Source organism: Nyctereutes procyonoides, unplaced genomic scaffold (assembly GCF_905146905.1).
Source record: "Nyctereutes procyonoides isolate TBG_1078 unplaced genomic scaffold, NYPRO_anot_genome, whole genome shotgun sequence".
Classification (NCBI taxonomy): Eukaryota; Metazoa; Chordata; class Mammalia; order Carnivora; family Canidae; genus Nyctereutes; species Nyctereutes procyonoides.
The window spans coordinates 54725445-54746929 of record NW_026575135.1 but is presented as its reverse complement, the minus strand read 5'-3'; the positions used below and the strand labels follow the sequence as shown (position 1 = coordinate 54746929).

Here is a 21485-nt window from a genome sequence, read left to right as displayed (position 1 = left end):
TGTATCATTTAAAGCTCTCGTTTCTTTGGAGATGTTGTGCTTCTAAGACCTATCGAGTATAGAAAGAGCTAGATTGAAGTCACCAAGTATAAGTGTATTATTATCTAAGTATTTCTTCACTTTGGTTATTACTTGATTTAAATATTTGGCAGCTCCCACATTCAGGGCATATATATTGAGAATTGTTAAGTCCTCTTGTTGGATAGATCCTTTAAGTATGAGATAGTGTCCCTCTTCATCTCTCACTACAGTCTTCGGGGTAAATTTTAGTTTATCGGATATAAAGATGGCTACCCCTGCTTTCTTTTGAGGACCATTTGAATGGTAAATGGTTCTCCAACCTTTTATTTTCAGGCTGCAGGTGTCCTTCTGTCTAAAATGAATCTGTTGTAGACAGCAAATAGATGGGTCCTGCTTTTTTATCCAGTCTGACACCCTGCGCCTTTTGATGGGGTCATTAAGCCCGTTCACGTTCAGAGTTACTATTGAAAGGTATGAGTTTAGTGTCATCATGATATCTATTCAGTCCTTGTTTTTGTGGATTGTTCCACTGAACTTCTTCTTAAAGGGGAATTCTAAGAGTCCCCCTTAAAATTTCTTGCAGAGCTGGTTTGGAGGTCACATATTCTTTCAGTTCCTGCCTGTCTTGGAAGCTCTTTGTCTCTCCTTCCATTTTGAATGAGAGCCTTGCTGGATAAAGTATTCTTGGTTGCATTTTCTTCTCATTTAGGACCCTGAATATATCCTGCCAGCCCTTTCTGGCCTGCCACGTCTCTGTGGAGAGGTCTGCTGTTACCCTAATATTCCTCCCCATGAAAGTCAGGGACTTCTTGTCTCTTGCTGCTTTAAGGTTCTTCTCTTTATCTTTGGAATTTGCAAGCTTCACTATTAAATGTCGAGGTGTTGAACGGTTTTTATTGATTTTAGGGGGGGATCTCTCTATTTCCTGGATCTGAATGCCTGTTTCCCTTCCCAGATTAGGAAAGTTTTCAGCTAGGATTTGTTCAAATACATATTCTGGCCCTCTGTCCCTTTCGGCGCCCTCGGGAACCCCAATTAAACGTAGGTTTTTCTTCCTCAGGCTATCATTTATTTCCCTTAATCTGTCTTCATGGTCCCTTAATTGTTTGTCTCTTTTTTCCTCAGTTTCCCTCTTTGCCATTAACTTGTCTTCTATGTCACTCAATCGTTCTTCCACCTCGTTCACCCTCGTCGTTAGGACTTCTAGTTTGGATTGCATCTCATTCAATTGATTTTTAATTTCTGCCTGATTGGATCTAAATTCTGCAGTCATGAAGTCTCGTGAGTCCTTAATGCTTTTTTTCTAGAGCCACCAGTAGCTGTATAATAGTGCTTCTGAATTGGCTTTCTGAAATTGAATTGTAATCCAGATTTTGTAGCTCTGTGGGAGAAAGGACTGTTTCTGATTCTTTCTTTTGAGGTGAGGTTTTCCTTCTAGTCATTTTGCTCAGTGCAGAGTGGCCAAAAGCAAGTTGTATTGGGAAAAAGAGAAAAAGAGAGAGAAAAAAAAAGGAAAGAAAAGAGAAAAAAGAAAAAAGGAAGAAAAAAAGGAAAAAAGAGAAGAAAAAACGAAAGAAAAAGAAAGAAAGGAAAAAAAGGGGTGGGGGAAGCAAACAAATCAAAAAGCAAAAACAAAAGAAAACAAAACAAAACACCGGGGAGTATCTTCTGTTTCTGTAGACTTTAAGTCCCTTGACTTCCCCTGGAACTTGTCCGTCTAGTTGATCTTCTGGGGGAGGGGCCTGTTGTGCTGATTTTCAGGTGTTAGCACTTGGGGGAGCTGCTCAGTCCCCGCCTGGTGCAGGGCTCAGTGGGGGTTGTTTACCCCGAGGCCCCAGGAGGAACAACCGCAGTGGCGGCGGCCAGCTCTGGAGCCCTGGCTTCAGCTCCCGCAGTAGCTCGAGAGCTTTCGGTCTGCAGGGGCCTGGATGCTCCGGGAGCGGGGCCGCTGATGTGCTCAGCTCGGGGCAGGAGCGTCCTTGCTGTCCTGGGCCCTCCTGGCCTCTGCCTGTCCCGGGGGGAGGCCGGATCCTGGGCTGTGTCCGGGCGTCCAGTGCTCAGGGCCTGCGCTGTTGGATTCGGTCTCCCGGCCGCGCAGCCCCCTCCGCGGAGCGGGGCCGAGCCTCTCCGAGCTGCTCCCGGAGCCGCGCAGCCCCCTCCACACGGAGCCTCTTCCTCTGCCCGAGCCCCTCCGAGCTGCTCCGGGTCCCGCCGTGCGCGCTGCAGTCCTTCAGGGAGCTCGGGGCGCTCTCCCGGGCGCAGGTGTCTGTTAGTGTCCCAGGGAGCCCGAGGGCATCCCCGCCCTCCTGGGTCCTGCTCTAACTCCCTGCGAGCCCCTTTCCGCCCGCCCGGGAAGGTTGGTGCAGCTCCTGCTCCTCCGGGAGGGGACGGGGCTCTCCTGTCCTGGGGACACTCGCCCCGGCCTCAGCCCGGCTCCTCGCGGGGCCCCTCCCCCTCGGAGGCCTTTTGTTCCTTTATTTCTCTTTCCCCCGTCTTCCTACCTTGATAGAAGCGCGGACTCTTCTCACTGTAGCATTCCAGCTGGTCTCTCTTTACATCTCAGGCCGAATTCGTAGATTTTTCAGGATGATTTGAAGGTTATCTAGGTAATTTGGTGGGGACAAGTGATTTGGAGACCCTGCTCTTCCGCCATCTTGCCCCTCCTCCCCCCCCTTTTTTTAAAGATACTTATTTATTCATGAGAGATGCAGAGAGACATAGGCAGAGGGAGAGGCAGGTTCTCTGTGCAGAGCTCCATCCCTGGGCCCCAAGATCACTCCCTGAGCCAAAGGCAGATGCTCAACCGCTGAGCTACCCAGGCATCCCACTGTTGGTCCATCTAGACTACTCCCTTAATTTTCATTTCTCCCCTCAATTTCTGTGTTTTTATTCTATCTCTTGGCTGTTTTTTCTCACCTTAATATTTGCTATCATTCATTTGATGTCTGAGAGCTTTGAGGCGTTTTCTGAACTTTCCTTTTTTAATTTACTATGATTTCTTTTTTTTCTTTTTTCTTTTTTTTTATTATAGTCACACACAGAGAGAGAGAGAGAGAGGCAGAGACATAGGCAGAGGGAGAAGCAGGCTCCATGCACCGGGAGCCCGACGTGGGATTCAATCCCGGGTCTCCAGGATCGCACCCTGGGCCAAAGGCAGGCGCCAAACCACTGCGCCACCCAGGGATCCCCTACTATGATTTCTTTTTGTTGTCATTCCATCTTTGCAGTTACTTATGTTTCTGAGGAAGTTCATTGTGGTTTAATTTTTGTTTTTATGTTTTTTGCTCCATGTTTCCTGTTTCTGTTTTGATGTCTGCCTTTCATGTTATAGATTTTCTTTTTTTTTTTTTTTTTTTTTTTATTTATTTATGATAGGCACACAGAGAGGGAGAGAGAGGCAGAGACACAGGCAGAGGGAGAAGCAGGCTCCATACACCAGGAGCCCGACGTGGGATTCGATCCCGGGTCTCCAGGATCGCGCCCTGGGCCAAAGGCAGGCGCCAAACCGCTGCGCCACCCAGGGATCCCGTAGATTTTCTAATATATGTAAATACCTAAAACTGCCTAGCACACAGGGTATACTTAGTAAATAAATATTAGCTATTTTATCTAGTGAATGGATTGAAGGAAAGGAGGGAATAGTGGCAGAGTGACAAATCTGTGTTAAGTAGTCTAAACAGGAGATGGGAGGGTCTGAACTTAAATAATTTTCAGGGATGGAGAATATCAAAAACATTAAGCATTCCTAAAATTTCTACACAAAGAGTAATGTAGATTTAAAGAATTGCCTAGAGATTTCCAACTTGAAAAACTCAGTGTCTTCTATTCTCTACAATTGAGAAGACAGGAGAAAAAGCAATATTGAGGGAACAATATTGAGTACGTTTTTAAACCTGATAAGTATGAGGTAGGCTTGGCCTAACACCAAAGCCTCTACACAATCTGTCTTCTACCAAAATGTCAGGCTCTTCTATTTTTTTAACAGTCTTATTATATTCTGAAGTATCAGCATTCTACTTCTCTTTGGGAAATCACAATTACATTTTACTAAATTATCTGAAACATCTTTCTTCTGGGCTCTCGTAAGATATAATAAGTTCATGAGTTTGTGTATCTGTGTGTAAACTTTAAGAGCAGATGAAAGGCCTCAGTATGTTAAGAAATGTGAGAACAAATACATACCAGACAAAGTTTGTTACTATAGCAGTCTGATTTTGGCAGAGAGATTATTAACGTTTTTTAACCATCCTTTGTTGTTTTTCTTTTTCAAAGAATTTGGTATTATTTTTGTAAATAAAGCTAATTTTTTACAATCTAAAAGTAAATAACGAAGGGAAAGCTGTTTGGCAAACGCTGGTTTTCACCAGCTATTTTGAAAAATAGTCTAAGTAGCAGAAAACAAACACTTTGTAAACCTTGTAATTACATAAAATATAAATCTTTTTTCTTTTAATGTCTGAATTCTGATTTTTTTTTTTTTACAGGTTTTACAGCTCTTTAAAACATTACACAGGACCAGACAACAGGTTTTTAAAAATGATACCAAAGCATTAGAAGGTAGGTTTAGGGAATCCCTGGGTGGCCCAGCGGCTTAGCACCTGCCTTCAGTCCAGAGCGTGATCCTGGGGTCCCAGGATCGGGTCCCATGTCGGGCTTCTGTATGGAGCCTGCTTCTCCCTCTGCCTGTGTCTCTGTCTCTCTCTCTCTCTGTGTGTGTGTCTCTCATGAATAAATAAACCAAATCTTTAAAAAAAATTAAAAAGGTAGGTTTATTTTTTGCCACTTTGGAGTAAGTCCATTCTTCACATGGCTACTGATATATCCAAGAGAACTTGTATGATCAAGATCCATCTTAGAGGTACAGACACCTAGATGGCTCAGTGGTTGAGCGTCTGCCTTCAGCTCAGGGCATCATCCCAGGGTCCCTGATCGAATCCTGCATGGGGCTCCTTGCATGCATGGAGCCTGCTTCTCCCTCTGCCTGTGTCTCTGCCTCTCTCTCTGTGTCTCTCATGAATAAATAAATAAAATCTTTTTTTTTTTTAAAAAAAGACCCATCTTAGAGAATGATCTTCACATCTTTCCTGTAATGTTACGTTTTATAAAGATTACTTTACTTTATACTAGTTTGAGAAGTATATACTTAAAGAAAAATTTTCAAAGATCAAGTTTTCATAAAGAATCAGAAAACATCAGAATTTCAGCATGCTCCATTGCTTGTCAAGTCATTAAACTTACTTCTCTATTATATAACCACATTTTCACACTCTCTAGGACCAGATACTTACTTCCATATTATATCATTCTAGAAGTGATAGCAGCTATGAAAGAGAATGTATTCCAAATGATTGCAGACTTATTATTTCACGTTTTAAGTGGCTTCTATAATATCTGGAAGTCATAGCTCTAAAGCTTAGGTTCTGTGTTGGTCATGTGCAGTACTACATAGATTTCTGAAGCTCTTTAAGAGGGCACCTAGGATACACCTAGGTAGTATCCCCATCAGGAATTCAAGTTTTTGTAATTCACCAAGAATAATTTCTGGAACGTTAAAGTGTGTATTTCATATTATATATACTTTACCAAATTCATTTAAATCTTCATAGATCCCTGTGAGGTAGTTACTGTTATAATTTCTGTTTTTTTTTCCAGTGGGAAAAAACTGACAAAATGTGAAAGGATTTGTCCCACATCTTAGTAGTAAGAGGTAGACCTGGGAATTAGCCTAAGCAGTTTGACTCCAAATCCCAATCTTCACCACCTTATACTGAAATATATAAAGCATAGAAGGAAGGTTTTCTGACTCTTCTCCATCAACAACATTTTAAGTGTTATTAAATGATATGAGAACAACTAACATTGCATAATTACCATGCACTTTACATGGGTTGTTCCATTATATGCTCACAGCAACAATAAGACAGTTTCAGATTAGACTATATTATGCTATAATCATGTCAAAGTGTCAGTGGTATACAGGAACAAAAGGTTTATTTATCATTCACTTTACATGCCACCCAAACCACTTATATATATATTTTGCTACTGTGTCTTTATTTTATTTGTGTGTGTGTGAAATTTAACATGCTTGTATGTATTGAGTTATTGAGTTTTGCCATCTTAAGGCATTTAATTTAAATTTTTAGATTCATGGAAAGAAAGCATTGAAAATTATTCATTGGAATCTGATAGCTATAAGTATACAAATGAACTTGGAAGTAAAAAGCAGGAAACAAAAGTATTAGAATACATTAGGTTTAATTACAAATTTGCCAGCCTGTCAAAGGCTTCCAGGACACTTTTTAAATAAATAGCTAATTTTTTAGAATTAGTTTCACATGGGGCAAAACTATTTCGACTACTAGAGAAGTAGTCATTTATAACAAGTAACATATACATTCTTGGGATAGGAATTATGAATTAGAAAAGAAATAATTACATATTTTTTTTCTTTCTCTAGCAGCCAGAATAAAGATAAATGAAGAATTCAAAAGTAATAAAAGTGAAACTTCTCCCAAGAAAATAGAAGAGGTATAGTAATTGAGTCTTTCAATTATTACAAAGCCCTTATAATTTTCTTAGCCACTAAGAGGAAATGATGAAAATAGAGGGGTTATATGACATAAAAATTACTACTTGATAGTTGAAGGCATCAGTACTATAAGATAACCTTCACTTGTTTGGTATGACTCACCTCTTTAGGGTCATTTGCTCTAAGACAGCAAGTTGCCGGTTGAAAAGAACATGAATGTAACTGTGGTCAAAGGAAGAGAAGCTGAACCAACCCAGAAACCCACAGAATTTCTGTCTTTACCTACGGCAGGTGACTAAAACTAAGGAGAATAAGTATTAGAACTACAGAAGGAATTTCGATTCATTTAGCTCAACTATACAGACTTTATTTTAATTCCTATCTTGACAATAAAAGTTAATCTGCCACAATTTATGAGCTATGCTTGCTTTGGCTTTTGGTCACTTGCTCTAGTTGAAGACAATCTGTCTACTGACACTAATATATGAACTTCCTAATACTCCTAATACATGTTCTTTTAAAAAACGAATAATGATTCCTTTTTTGTATAAAATCATACTGCATATACATATACATTGTCTCTGTTTTGAGCTTCCTAAGTGTTCCTTTATCTAGCTTTGTGTAAATGTAGGGAAAGGGCCCTTAGAAAGAAAACAAAAAATGGAAAATTATTTGTAGTAGCCTTTATAATTCCAAGAATTGGTTTCATAAAGAGGAAAGTACAAACTAGAGAAAATATTCCATGTTTAATAAAATTTCTACATGTTGAAATTACTTTTGATAAAAATGCATTTATTTTTTAGAAGAGAAAAATGCAATTTTTAGAATAGTAAATATCTGTAATAATCAATTTAATGAGTCAAAATGAGATAGCCTAAGTGATAAAAGAATGAAAGGGAAAGATTTCGTATAACCATTTGATAAGGCAAACGGGTGGTGTAATTTTTATTCACAGGAAAAATTAAGAGACATCATAATCAAGTTGTAACTGGAAGAGAAATTAAAAGACGTATACAAAAGTTTGTATAATTTGCTACTCAGTAGGCTGATTAATAACAATATGGTTATTTTTTTAAATTTTGAAATCATAACAAATTTTTTAATTGACATGTCTTTATATCAACTAAACTGGGAAATGAACTAGTCTTCTAAATTCCTTTTACTTGTAAAGCACTAATTTAACCTTAAGCAGTCTAGAAATGAGGTATTTATTATATACAAATGTGTATATTGTATGTTTTATAATTCTGCATAGATTAAATATTTAGTAGGTTTTAGATAATTACATTGTTGTGTATTGTAGGGTTCATGAAATCTTGGCACTAAAAAGAATCTTAGGCATCTTTTTCACCAGCAGTTCTCAAACTGTTTGGTCTCCAGACCCTTTTACCTTCTTAAAGTTGAAGACCCCAAAAAGTGTAGTTCATGTGGTATGTCTTTCCATATTTACTGTAGTAGAAATTAAAACAAGTTTTTGAAATACATATTTGTTGTCTAAACGTAGTAAGTTCATTACATAGTTCCTTATTCAATCTGGTGCAATGTTTGCAACACATGAAGAAAATTGAGCTTCACACAGATAAGTAGTTGGGAAAGGGTAGGAACATAAATTTTAAATAAATTGTGGATATTCTTTGATACTACACCTCAACAAATGGTAAACTTCCTTATAGGTTAATTGCATTGTGGAACTCCGTTACCTGTTAGATGAATGGGTGGGGAGAGGTAAATAGGTAGATAAGAGATTGTTTAGGGAGTTGTTTTTGTTTTTGTTTTTTGTTTTTTTTTGGCTCCAGGATTCATATAGACTATCACCTGCTCATCCTTTATGCTTTTCCCTTATCCCTTATTCCTCATCTAGCCTTATTTATTTTCTTTTCTTTTTTTTTTTTTTAGCCTTGTTTCTTGCCTTCGACTTATGAGTCAATTCAGTTTATGTACCTTCAATGGATAAGGAGGCCCATTTTTATTTGTCTTCCTAAGTCCCTTCTCACATCCTGTTAGGAGATGAAGTTTTGCTCTTCCACGTCTTCTCCATGTCAGTTAATGGCAGCTCCCTCTTTTTAATGCTCAGACCAAAAAACTTGGTGTTCTTTTTCTTGATTGCTGTCTTTCTCTCGAACTTATATCCAACCTGTCAGCCAATATTCTTGGCTTAACCTTCTTAACCTTCAAAATATATCCAGAATTCAACCACTTATCATCATCCCCATCATTACCTCCTAGTTAGCCACCATCGTCTTTCGCTGGATTGTTACAACAGTTTCCCAGTGAGTCTCCCATCTTCCTCTCTAACTCCCTACATCCTATTCTCAGTACTTTTTTTTTTTTATTCTCAGTACTTTTAAAGGCAGATTGAGCCTTCTAAATAAGAAGGCATATCACATTACTCCTGTACTCACAACCCCCTAGCTTCATCCCAAAGTAAAATCTAAAGTCCCTAATATGACCTATAAGACTCTATCATCTGACTTCTGTTAACTTCCCACCTTAGCTCACTCCATCCCTCTTACTCTTCCAGTCTCAGTGCGTTCTTTGAGGGTGCTTGAATTTACCAAGAATGTTCTTATCTCAGGGCATTTATGCTCTTGCTTATTCCTAGGATGTTCTTCTGCTGCCCTCAAGTCTTCATTTACTAGACAATAGATTTAATCTATCTTTCTCTTTGAATAGATTTTTAACCATGCATGATTTTGTAACGTCTTGTACCATTGATTTTGAAAATATAGGTTCACCAAGTATACATATCTTCTAAATGTTCACATAGTTCAGTATATAATATTTTAAAATTGTACTTATTAATATTAATATCTATCTTATCAGAAAAATCTGTAATTATTCAGAAACTATCAAGCTCATAGTGGCAGATACAGTTTCCCTAGAATTCTAATTTTTTCTTGAAAACTTGAATTTCATTATTGTTAGCAAATACAGTTGTTTTATTGAAATAACAGAGTCAGCTCGTTCATTTTCAAGGAAATGCTTGCCATATACCCAAGTCTGAATGATCATACTTTTTCTGTGGTTCATTCATATAAAATGGTATTCCATGGAGCAAGTTCTACTTCTGCTCACAACTCAAACAATGCAGAAAGCTCTACTGTTGAGAAAATCATTTTTACTTCATGGTATCTGAAAGGGTCTCAGGGTCCCTCAGGGATCCTCAGCTTTGAGAATCTTTGTTCTAGTCCACTTCTTCATTTTGCATATAAGTACTGAAACTTAGTTATTAATCCAAAGCCTTATACTTAATGATAGAGCCATTTATGGAATCCAAGTGTTCCAACTCCTAATTCAGTATTATTTCTAGTGTTTTGTTTTGTTTTGTTTTTCCTAGTGTTTAGAATATCCAACTGTATAAAAAAAGATTCAGGGATGCCTGGGTGCCTCAGCAGTTGGGCGCCTGCCTTCACCTCAGGGTGTGATCCTGGAATGGCTGGATTGAGTCCCACATCAGGCTTCCTGCATGGAGCCTGCTTCTTCCTCTGCCTATGTCTCTGCCTCTCTCTCTGTCGCTCATGAATAAATAAATAAAGTCTTAAAAAAAAAAAAGATTCAATCTCCTCCAAAAGAAAAAGAAAACAGAATTTTAAACATAAAATATATATTCTAACAAAAAATACTCTGAATCTATTTAGAAACAAAATACAGAACAGATGGATAAAAGTTAAAAGTACACACATGTCTGAGTTTTCTGTATGCTTGAAATGGTAAGTTAAAGGCCGCATTACCAAAAAAGAAATAACAGTAAATCTACAATTTTCAAAAACAGTGCATTCATATGGACCATTGAAAAAAATACCCAAAGGATTTATTCTGTTTGGTTTCTTAACAGCTAATAAAAATAGGTTCCGATGTTGAATTGTTACTCAGAACATCTGTTATACAAGGTATTCACACAGACCACAATACACTAAGTAAGTAAAATTAAAGAAAAATGTTTTCTGACTTCATTGCATTTTAAAATATTGAGCAACTGTAGCACTTTTAATGCTGATTAGTAAAACAGCTTGATTTTGCCAGACAATGCAGTATATCTTGTGTACTTTTGTAAGGCTACTATTTAGAAATGCTAGATTATGAAACTTTTCTTTTTTTGTACTAGATTTTTTTTTCTTTTTTAAGTTTACTTTTTCTTTTTAATCTTAACTACTGGTTACATTACAGAACTATAGTGAAAAGACAGTATGACTTGTTTTTCATCATATTTGGGGTTCTTAATATTTACCATTTATCATGTGCCTAGACTATCTAGTTCTTTACCTTTTATTCTATGATTAGAGTTATTTTAAAAATAATTCTAGGAAATAGAGATATAGTTGAGGATCCTCCATTATACCTCCAGACTGTTTATAGGGCTTCAGCAGAATTTTTATTTCACGTTACATTTTTTTAAATTTCCCTAACGTGTCTTTGGAGACAACAACAACAACAACAAAAATGATACTCAAATTTTTGAAAGCCTTCTCTTTTTTTAAAGTAAACTATTGAAGTATAACATACAAACAGAAAAGTGCACAATTTGTAACTATGCATCCTGTTTCACAAAGTGAAATATCCATGTAACCAACATCCACAGTAAGCTATTTAATAATATTACCAACATCCCCAAAGCCCCTCATGTCCCTTCCAGATACCGCCTTCCAACAAGCTAACCACTATCCTAACTGTTAATACTGTAGATTTTTAATTTAATATAATAAAATGTTTGAACTTCATGTAAATGGAATCATATAGGATTACTATTTTGTCTGGTTTCTTTCTCTCAACATTGTATTTGGGAGATTCATCTGTATTGTTCTATCGTAACAATTCTATAAATATTGTTTGAATAGGGACACCTGGGTGGCTCAGCGTTTGAGCATCTGCCTTTGGCTCGGGTCATGAATCCAGGGTCCTGGGGTTGAGTCCCACATCAGGCTCTCTGCATGGAGCCTGCTTCTCCTCCCTCTTCCTATGTCTCTGCCTCTCTCTGTGTCTCATGAGTAAATAAATAAAATATTTAAAAAAAAATACTGATTAAATATACCACAGTTTATCCTTCCTGTTGTTTGGGTTATTCCTAGTTTTGGACTATAATGAATATTGATTCCTTGAACATTATTGAATGTGCCTTTTGGTTTAAAATTTATACATATATGAAAAATAAAATTTTCTACATATATTTACATAAACATTTACGTGTGTGTGTGTGTACAGTTGACCCTTGAACAGTGCAGGGGCTAGAGTTGCTAACCTTCTGCACATTAGAAAATTAATGTATAGGAGCACATGGGTAGCTCAACTGGTTAAACATCTGATGATTTTGGCTCAGGTCATGATCTCAGAGTCTTGGACAAGAGCCCCACATCAGGTTCTGAGTTGGACATGGAACCTACTTAAGATTCTCTCTCTGTCCCTACCCCCTGCTTAATTGCTTGCTCTCTCTTTAAAAAAAAAAAAAAGAATTCTTATTTAACTTCTAACTACCCAAAAACTTAGCCCCTGTTAGCCAACTATTAATGAGAAGCCTTACCAAGAACATAAACAGTACATTAACACATGTTTTGTATATATATTATATACTATAGTCTTACAGTAAAGTAAGCTAGGGAAAAGAATATTAAAATCATAAGAGAAAAATACATTTGTAATACTCCACTGTAATTGTCAAAATTAATGTATGATACTGCTAACCAGTTTTCCGAAGTGGTTAGACTAATTTACACTTCCAGCAGCAGTGTCTCTGGCTCCAGTTGCTTGACACCCTCACCAACACTTGGTACTCTTTATCTCTTGAATGTTAGCCTTTCCGGTGGTTGTGTAATGTTAGTGCATTGTGATTTGCATATATCTGTTTCTGAACTTTATTCTCTAATTAGTGTTTCTATCCATGAATCATATGTCATAATGTCTTGATAATTGCAACCTCATAATAAATCTTCATATTTAATAGCATAAGTCCTACAGAGCTTTATTTTTAGTTCATGAGAATATATCAGAAATTATTAGATCTGAGTTGTATTTATAAGAGCAGTAAACAGTGGTGCCTGGGTGGCTCAGTGATTGAGTGTTTGCCTTTAGCTCAGGTCATGATCCCAGGGTCCTGGGATCCAGTCCTGCATCGGGTTCCCCGCAGGGAGCCTGCTTCTCCCTCTACCTATGTACTATTGTAAATAGTGCTGCACTAAACACAGGGGTGCATATATCTTTTTGAATTATTGTTTTCTTATTCTTTGGGTAAAAGCCCACTATTGGAATTACTGGCTCATGGAGTAGTTCTATTTTTAATGTTTTGAGAAATGTCCATATTTCCTCAATGACTGCACCAGTTTGCATTCTCACCAATAATGATTGAAGGTTCTGTTTTCTCCACATCCTCAACACTTTTTGTTTCCTGTCTTTTTTATTTTAGCCCTTCTGACAGGCGTGTGGTGAGATCTCATTGTGGTTTTGATTTGCATTTTCCTGATGATGAGTAATGTTGACCATCTTTTTCATTTCTATTGGCCATCTGTATATCTTCGAAGAAAAGTCTGTTCATATCTTCTGCCCATTTTTAATTGGATTTTTTGGTGTTGAGTTGTATCAATTCTTTATATATTTTGGATTCTAACCCTTTATTGGATATGTCACTTGCACATATCTTCTCCCATTCCATAGGTTGAATTTTAGTTTTGTTGATTCATTATTTCTAAAATCTTTTTTAAATATTGAGGAAACTGGGGGCAGGACAAAGAAAAAATGTTAGGGAAACTCTTCTTTCCATTTATCCTCTACTTTTTTATGTGTGTAGCTTGTTTATTTGTGTATTTGTTTTTGGTATCTCAAGTACATGCATTTGGATTGATCATAATCTTTGATTCATATCATTTTCATCATTGGTCTTAGCCTATCCTTCCTAGATAGTGCATAGAAAAATAATAACTATGTCTTACAAAAGTATTGAATTTATCCCCTTGATTTACACTGTTCATTGATTATTGACATTTGTGGAAGCCCTCTTTCCCATATGAACATTGGCAGCTGGTTTCATTGTTGACCTTTATCAAACATGTATTTTATAGACAGTCACCAAATTTGTGAATTAGAAAATGTATGATGAACATTTGTGAACAAGAAAACTTAGGACTTCATGTGGCTATATATTAATCATACTTCATTTCTAAACAGCATTATCCATATTTTTTAACTTCTTCTCTTACATATATTGAGACAAACAAAATACATGAGTGTTACATTAAAAAAAAGTTCCAGGAAACTATTCTTTATTTCAGGTGCATTTTTAAACTTCTGTTCTGTGGTTTTTCATATATGTCTATGCCTAAAACTATCTTACGGTTTTTGTTCTAAGACAAGTTCATGTGATTCGACAAACATTGGTTGAATAAATAAATCTAGGCCTCTAGTTTTCTTTTCATATAGTGTCTTTGTCTGGTTTTGGTATCAGAGTAATTCTGGCTTCATAGAGTTTGGACATATTCGTTACTCACACACCTGGGTGGGTCAGTTGGTGGAGCATCTGCCTACGGCTCAGGTTATGCATAATCCTGGAGTTCTGGGATCAAACCCCACGTCCACCTCCCTGCTCAGCGGGAAGTCTGCTTCTCCCTCTGCCCCTCACTCAGCTCATGCTCTCTCTCTCTCTCAAATAAACAAATAAAATCTTTTTTAAAAAAGAAAAAGAAATACTCCTTCCTCTTTTATTTATTTATTTTTAATTTTGACCTATATTTTGATTTGGGCCACAAGTGAATTAAAGGCTTTTTATTTGACGAAATTGCTTTTTAATTGTTATATTTCATATGACCATAATAGATAAGGTTTTTCCGGGGCCTAAAGTAGAGGAAATAAATCAGGATCTCAGTATAGTTCTTTTTCAAGATTTGACAACTTCAGTAAACTTATGTTGTTATGATACATTGATGTCTAATACAGAGAGCAAAATCAGGGATTTTATAATCCATAAAACAGTATTACAGTGAAAAATAGCATAACAGCATGTAAATATGCCTATGATATATTTGGCCTAATGAAAGTGCTAGGAGTTAATTTAGAAAAATTCAATTATGGGATCCCTGGGTGGCGCAGCGGTTTGGCGCCTGCCTTTGGCCCAGGGCGCGATCCTGGAGACCCGGGATCGAATCCCACATCAGGCTCCCAGTGCATGGAGCCTGCTTCTCCCTCTGCCTGTGTCTCTGCCTCTCTCTCTCTCTCTGTGACTATCATAAATAAATAAAAATTAAAAAAAAAAAAAAAAAAAAAGAAAAATTCAATTGTAAGGCAGTTTTGATTTCAAAAATCATTTAAAGTGAATTGGATAAAGGGATGGAGTAGTGAATTTTGGCAAGTTTTCTGGTTATTTACCACTCTTTGAATTGATAATTTTGTTTCAGGGATATCCATCTTGCTGAGTTCTAAATTCCCATTATAAAATGTAGGAAATTCAGTTCCTCAGTTTTCTTTATACCTCAGGCATAGAATTTGATATAGGTGCAGTATACTTATATTCAGAAATGAACTTGAGAAAAGAGGGTTGGCTTAGAATCTCTATTGCAAGCAGAAGTAGTATCAGTGGTTGCAGAGTCAAGTTACTGATTGAGAAGTGGCATAGGTGTGGTGGCAGGAGTAGATGTAGTAAAATTGAGTTTCCAGCAGCGTCTGAAATGTAATATCTTGTTTTCCATGGTAGTATAAGTGGTGGCAGTTTCTTTTAGTGCCCAGTAGGCACCAGCAGCTTTCATTATCAGGCCAGTTTTGCAGTATAACTTTTATACGTTGTTCCTGGAAGCTTAGCCTAAAGCTTGCCTGATGCTTAAACCCTTAAAATAATTGCATGAGTTAGACTAATAACCTTTTTAATAATGACTTTTCTGCTTCATCAGCCAGAGTCAGCTTCTGTTTCTTTTAACTAAGAACAATAGAAGTTGTTATCAGAAGTAGGATACAGAAAATTACATAACCTAAAATGTGGAATTAGTTGAATGGAAGGCAAAAAACTAGAGGGGAGATAGCACTATGTGGACCTGACCTTTAAACCTTTACGCTGATGGTCCTCATTATGTAGTAATGAAACATAAGGTCAGTGGCTCATTGTGTTTCTTGAGACACAGACCAAGGACCAGCTGAGGCTACAGAAATAAGAGAAATAACCAGAATGGCAAGATGTTCTGGTTATTTCTTCCTGCCTTCAGCAAAACATTGAAAAAGAGGATGAATGCAGATTAAGCTAGTTGGTGCAAAGCAAATATGGAAGGAAGTACTTTTTTGCTAAGGGCACTTTTTCTATCTGATTGAAAGTCCAATACTTGAGATTTACAGTCTTGCAGTGTTGAAAATGAGAATTGCTCTTACCCACTCACCCCATAGCCAGTACAGACAGGTGGCTTTTGAGTTCTGACATGAAATAAAATCAGTGCCTCAAGCAATTTCCATTTGCCAGAAAAAGAGCAGATATACATACAATTCGTTTACTTACTGAGGCCTGTAATTTTTCATTACTTTAAGAAGTATCCATTAATCTTAGAGTTGGGGGAATGGGCAGAACACAGAGACCATTACCAAAGGATGAAAATCTTCATGCTTAAGAACTATCAGGATGTTTGCCTGTGGCTACCTGTACAGAACAATGATTAGGAAAAAAGTAAAAAGAGCCTGGCTTCTTAGTGGTAGCAAAGACCTGAGGTATGAAGTAGCCCAGGACTGCCTTAATCTGTATTTCTTGATATTTGAGAAAATTAAATCTCCTACTTTTAAAATTGAGGTATAATTGAAAATAATAGTTTCATTTGTACAACATGATTCCTTTTTTTTCCCTTTAATTTTCTTTATTTTCACACATTAAAAAATGAAACACACTATACAAATGGTTTTTCACAGCAGATTACATGTGGGCCTATTAGACTTGCTCTCCAAGTGCTGCCAGGAGCCAAGGTAGCAATTTAAACGCAGTAGCATGCAGCCCTCAGCAGGGGAGGTTCGAGTCCCCTCTGTTCAATATATATATTGCAAAAGGATTACCACAGTAAGTCTAGTTAATGTCTGTTTAGGTACATAGTTACAAATTGTTTCTCTTGGGAACTTTTAAGATCTACTCTTTTAGCAGCTTTCAGATATGCAATACAATATTATTGACTGTAGTCATGCTGTGCTGAAGAGACTTAGATACTCACCTCTGCATCTTCATTTGGTGATGTTCAGCATAAAATGGCACGTATGTGTTTGATAAGTGAAACAATTTACTGCCATTGCTAATAAGTTTAAACCTAAACTATAATTTGCTCTCTGGTGGTATCACCAAAGATTGGTAGTAGATGAGATATAAACAATGGCTAAATAATAATGACTTAGCTGGTTTTCATTTTGGTAAACCACAATTATAATCTGGCTCATAACATTATTTTTAAGTTATTTTTCCTTTTGAATTTGTTTTAGTGATACCTTTTAAAAATTTTTTAATAATTCAAATTTACAGGAAAGATGTAAGAGAAGTTGAAGGGTATAGAAATTTTCTTTACCCAGATTCCATAAATGCTAACATTTACCACATTTGCTTTATTATCCCTCCTTCAATTTTTTTCTGAATGGTCTGAGGATAAATTGTAAACATAATGCTTCTTTACCCCAAATGGTCATTTTTAAAATCATGACAGCCCACTAGGATTGGTTTTGGAGAAAGAGTGCATTTTTAAAAAATACCTACATATATGTTTGCTAAATTTGCAAGGATATTCCCTTATAAAACCACAATGTAATTACCAAAACCAGGATATTAATACAGATACAACTCGATCATTCAAATGTTTTCATTTGTCCTAACTTGTTTTCTGTAAAAGAAGAAAAATTCGCTCTGGCCTAGGATCCAGTTGAGAATCACACAAATAACATTTAGTTACCATGTTTTTTAGTCTTCCTTAATCTGAAGCAATCAGTCTTTCTTTGTCTTTCGTGACCCTGGATATTTTTGAAGACTATATCCAAGTTATTTCATAGAATGTGATATGAGCATTTTTTTAATCATTCAGCTCTTCTAGAGAAAAAAAGGAAAAATCATTGATCTTTACAAAATTTTGTATTTTAATTAAGAGCTATATCTCACTTGATCTCCAGTAAGCTTTTTTATATAATTTTTATTTTTTTTTTAAGATTTTATTTAATTATCCATGAGAGACACACAGAGAGAGGCAGAGACAGGCAGAGGGAGAAGCAGGCTCTCTGCAAGGAGCCCAATGCGGGACTCAATCCTGGATCCTGGGATCACGCCCTGAGCAGAAGGCAGACACTCAACCACTGAGCCACTCAGGCATCCCTCCAGTAAGATTTTTTTGTTGTTGTTGTTTAACTGGGATTCTCAGTAAGGCACTGTTGACATTTTAAACAACATAGTTCTTTACAGCACCAGATTGTCCCATACATCCCTGGCTCCTGCTCGCTAAATGCCAGCAGCATTCTTCACTTGGTGTGACAACCGAAAATACCCCCATTTGAGAACCACTATTCAGTAAAATTTAGAATCTTTAAATTAGGAAAATGGTCTTGCTTTTTATATAGTAGGCAGTTTAACAAATTTTCAAGTTGATTGTTTTAATTCTCAGTAATCTGTCATCAGATAGGTGCTAATGTGTATTAGCAGAATTCTGTTCAAGTAATTAGTTATATTTAATAAATAAATGATAAAGGGTTAAGTTGATCATATATATTTTAATAGAATCTGAAATGAGAATCCTGTTAAGAGTCTCCATTTAAAATCAAGGACTTTACCTTTGATGTTAACTGAAAATATTTCTGGAAGATTTACCTTAAAATTCATTATTTTACTGTTAACAAATGTTAGGAGGAAGAGTGTATATTCATTTTATTTTAATTTTAATGATATCAATTACTTTTTGTTTTTCTTTCAGAACTGGTCCCTAGGAAAGAACTCCTTGTAGAAAATGTGCCATATTGTGATGCACCAACTCAGAAGCAATGAGTATAAAATCAAGTCTTTGTAGTTTTTAATCTTAAATATATGACACTGGCAAAAGTTTTAGAAATGCACATATTTCAGAACTAGCTTCTTGAAAATGAATGAATTAAAGTCTCATAATTAAATTTCACATTAAGAGAACATTGTTGAAAACTGCAGAACATAGTTAAATATTTCTAAACAGCATTAGATAAGACATGTCATTTGTTTTGAAAATCAAACTTTATGAACTAAAATAAATGCTCAGGAGGTATGTCATATTCATTTCCCTTTGACCTTGAAGAGTATTTTGTTCTTAACTAAGAATGCAGTGTTTTGACAAACTGGTAGATTTTCCTCCCTTGTGAAATGAAACAGATTGAAATTATTAGATTAAATTTGTTTAGTCCCACAAACATTAAATTGGTCAAAAAAAAATCATAGTGTGTGCCAACTCTCAACAGAAAGTGGCCTTTGTTTCCTAAAGCACTGAAATTATTTCTATAGCTAAGAAATAATTATTTGGTTTCCTCTCAGAAATAGAATATATCTCTCTGTTCCTGTAAAGACATTTTTCTAATAAGTCTTTCAAGGATAGATGAATAAAATATCAAAATCACCTAGGATCACTGTAGAATAAAGAAATCCTTTATTTTTTTTTTAGGAAATAATGACCTTAATCAAACTATATAATACAGCCTTAGGAGAAATAGTGTACTTAGACCACAGCTAGACTTTATTGTGAAAATGTATTATGTGGCTACATTCTTCCCATTTTAATCAATAAAACTTAAATGGCTCTTCTTCCACATGTCCCATCCATCCCTGATGTGATTGGCAGTATCACAAAACAGCTTGCCATCCTACCATCTAAATGGTGGGAACTATAAAATTGTACTTAATATTCTTCTTGTTTCTCTTTTATCTGTGTATTTTTACCATTCTCTTTTCTTAGTGAACATTGTGTTCTCTGGGAGTGTGTTTCTTCTCCCATTCAATGATGATACAGGGTTTTTAATTTTTGTAGGATTCTTAATGCATGCTTTGTTTGTTGGCAAAACATAGGTATATCCATACTGGATATAAAATGTCATATTTTAAAATAATTTAATTTAAAAATAATAAAATGATTTTAGGAGATCAAAGACTTTTCTAAATTCTTCATATTATATTTGACATGAAGTCATTGACTATGTTTAATGCCTTCTTATACTTGTAAGAAGAGTATTTAGATCAGAGAGGATGACAGAACATGAGAGACTCCTAACTCTGGGAAACGAACAAAGGGTAGTGGAAAGGGGGGTGGATGGGGGGACGGGGTGACTGGGTGATGGGCACTGAGGGGGGCACTTGACGAGATGAGCACTGGGTGTTATATGTTGGCAAATCGAACTCCAATAAAATATATATATATATATATAAAGTATTTAGTAGTCTGTGAAATGGTTTATGCATGTCAAAAGGTTTGCTACATTAATTTTTCATCTCCCATGTTTAGCTTTATTTATGTGGAAATTGTACCTACATAAAAAGTTGTTTCATATTTGAAATTTGCTCTTAGAATCTAATGCTGAAAGTTGTTACAACGCAGTCACTGGTAAATTCCCTGACTTACTATTGTTTCATTAAGTATCTATATTATATATATGGAGAAAAATTGACTGACTTAGGTTAACTTAATGTTTTTAAATTATTTCAGTATCACTGAACATTTTTAGCAGTTCCTAGTTTTTTTTTCTTGAATTTTATTAATCCTATGTCCCATTCTTTATTCACATTAATTTGAATATCTCAACAGATTTTTTTAAATAAACTTACTATTAGGAGCAGTAAAGATTAACATAATTAATAATAATGTTAATAAAGTAACATGTTTATTTTATTAAAACCAGTGGCTTTGAAATTTTCTTCAAGATATATATATTTTTATGTATATATAAGAAAAAAATCCTGTTTATATTAGCAGACAAAACTATAAAATAGCAATAGACTTAAAAAAAAAAAAAAAAAAAAACTGGGGCAGCCCCGGTGGCCCAGTGGTTTAGCACTGCCTTCGGCCCGGGGTGTGATCCTGGAGACCTGGAATCAAGTCCCACATCGGGCTCCCTGCATGAGCCTGCTTCTCCCTCTGCCTGTGTCTCTGCCTCTCTCTCTCTTTCTATGTCTGTCATGAATAAATAAATCTTAAAAAAAAAAAAACCTGTAACTTAAAATAAAAGACATACAATGTTCCTAGATGAGACAATTGAAAATTATGGACATGAACAGTTTAAACATGATCTATCAAAATCCCAAAAAATTGAAGATTTATGTTTATAGATAAATCTATGTAAATTTCTGTACTCTGTGAAAGCTACTATAAAGTTTAGAGGTTTTTGCCACCAACATAATGATCAAAATAATTTTAAGATATAAGTGCTCCTATGACTCAGTAAAAGATAACTCCGTGAAAAATGGACAAATTATATAAAGTTCACAAAAGAAGAATTATTGTTTCTCTAGTGATCAGAAAAATGTAAATTAAAATGAAAGTTTGTTTATGAAATTTGCAAAAGTTAAACTGATCATATCCATTATTTGTAAAGGTAGCATGGTTGTGAGGAAATGGGGAATCTCATAAATTTCTGGAAGGGATATAAGTGATAGGGCCTTTTTGAAGGGAAAACTGACATTAAAATTTAAGAAACCATAATCTTCCAGGAAGTGGACTAAGACTCTCTACCAGAGGAAAACCCTTCTAAGACTGTGTTTTAGACTTGAGCGAGAGACAACAGGGTGGTGGGGCAAGTGTCCTACAGTTGGGGATACTCCTGATCTCCTGTCATTCCCCACTCCTGGGTCATCCAAAAGCCTGTCCTGGCACAGACGTAGTCTATTGTTCCATCTCCAGAGCCTCCCAAAACCAGCACCAGCCCTTGGCTGCTGAGGCAACATGACTACTCTGTGTCTCAGTAACGGGTGGAGGACTTATTCCACCCGGCCCAGCCAGGCACGGGCGTGTTTGTC

General features: G+C 36.2%; 1 protein-coding gene across 3 annotated transcripts in view; it reads left to right on the top strand.

Annotated features, from left to right (window-relative positions):
- Positions 1–19766, top strand: part of LYRM7 (LYR motif containing 7) — a 30540-nt gene extending 10774 nt beyond the window's left edge. For 2 of the 3 annotated variants that reach the window (XM_055301395.1, XM_055301393.1), the window contains exons 2-5: positions 4506–4578; positions 6482–6552; positions 10389–10470; positions 18433–19766. In XM_055301395.1, coding sequence (XP_055157370.1) covers positions 4506–4578; positions 6482–6552; positions 10389–10470; positions 18433–18503 — 297 coding nt within the window. In that variant the 3' untranslated portion in view covers positions 18504–19766. The remainder of the gene's footprint in view (positions 1–4505; positions 4579–6481; positions 6553–10388; positions 10471–18432) is intronic. The other variant, XM_055301394.1, reaches the window with a different exon arrangement.
- Positions 19767–21485: the final 1719 nt, after the last annotated feature.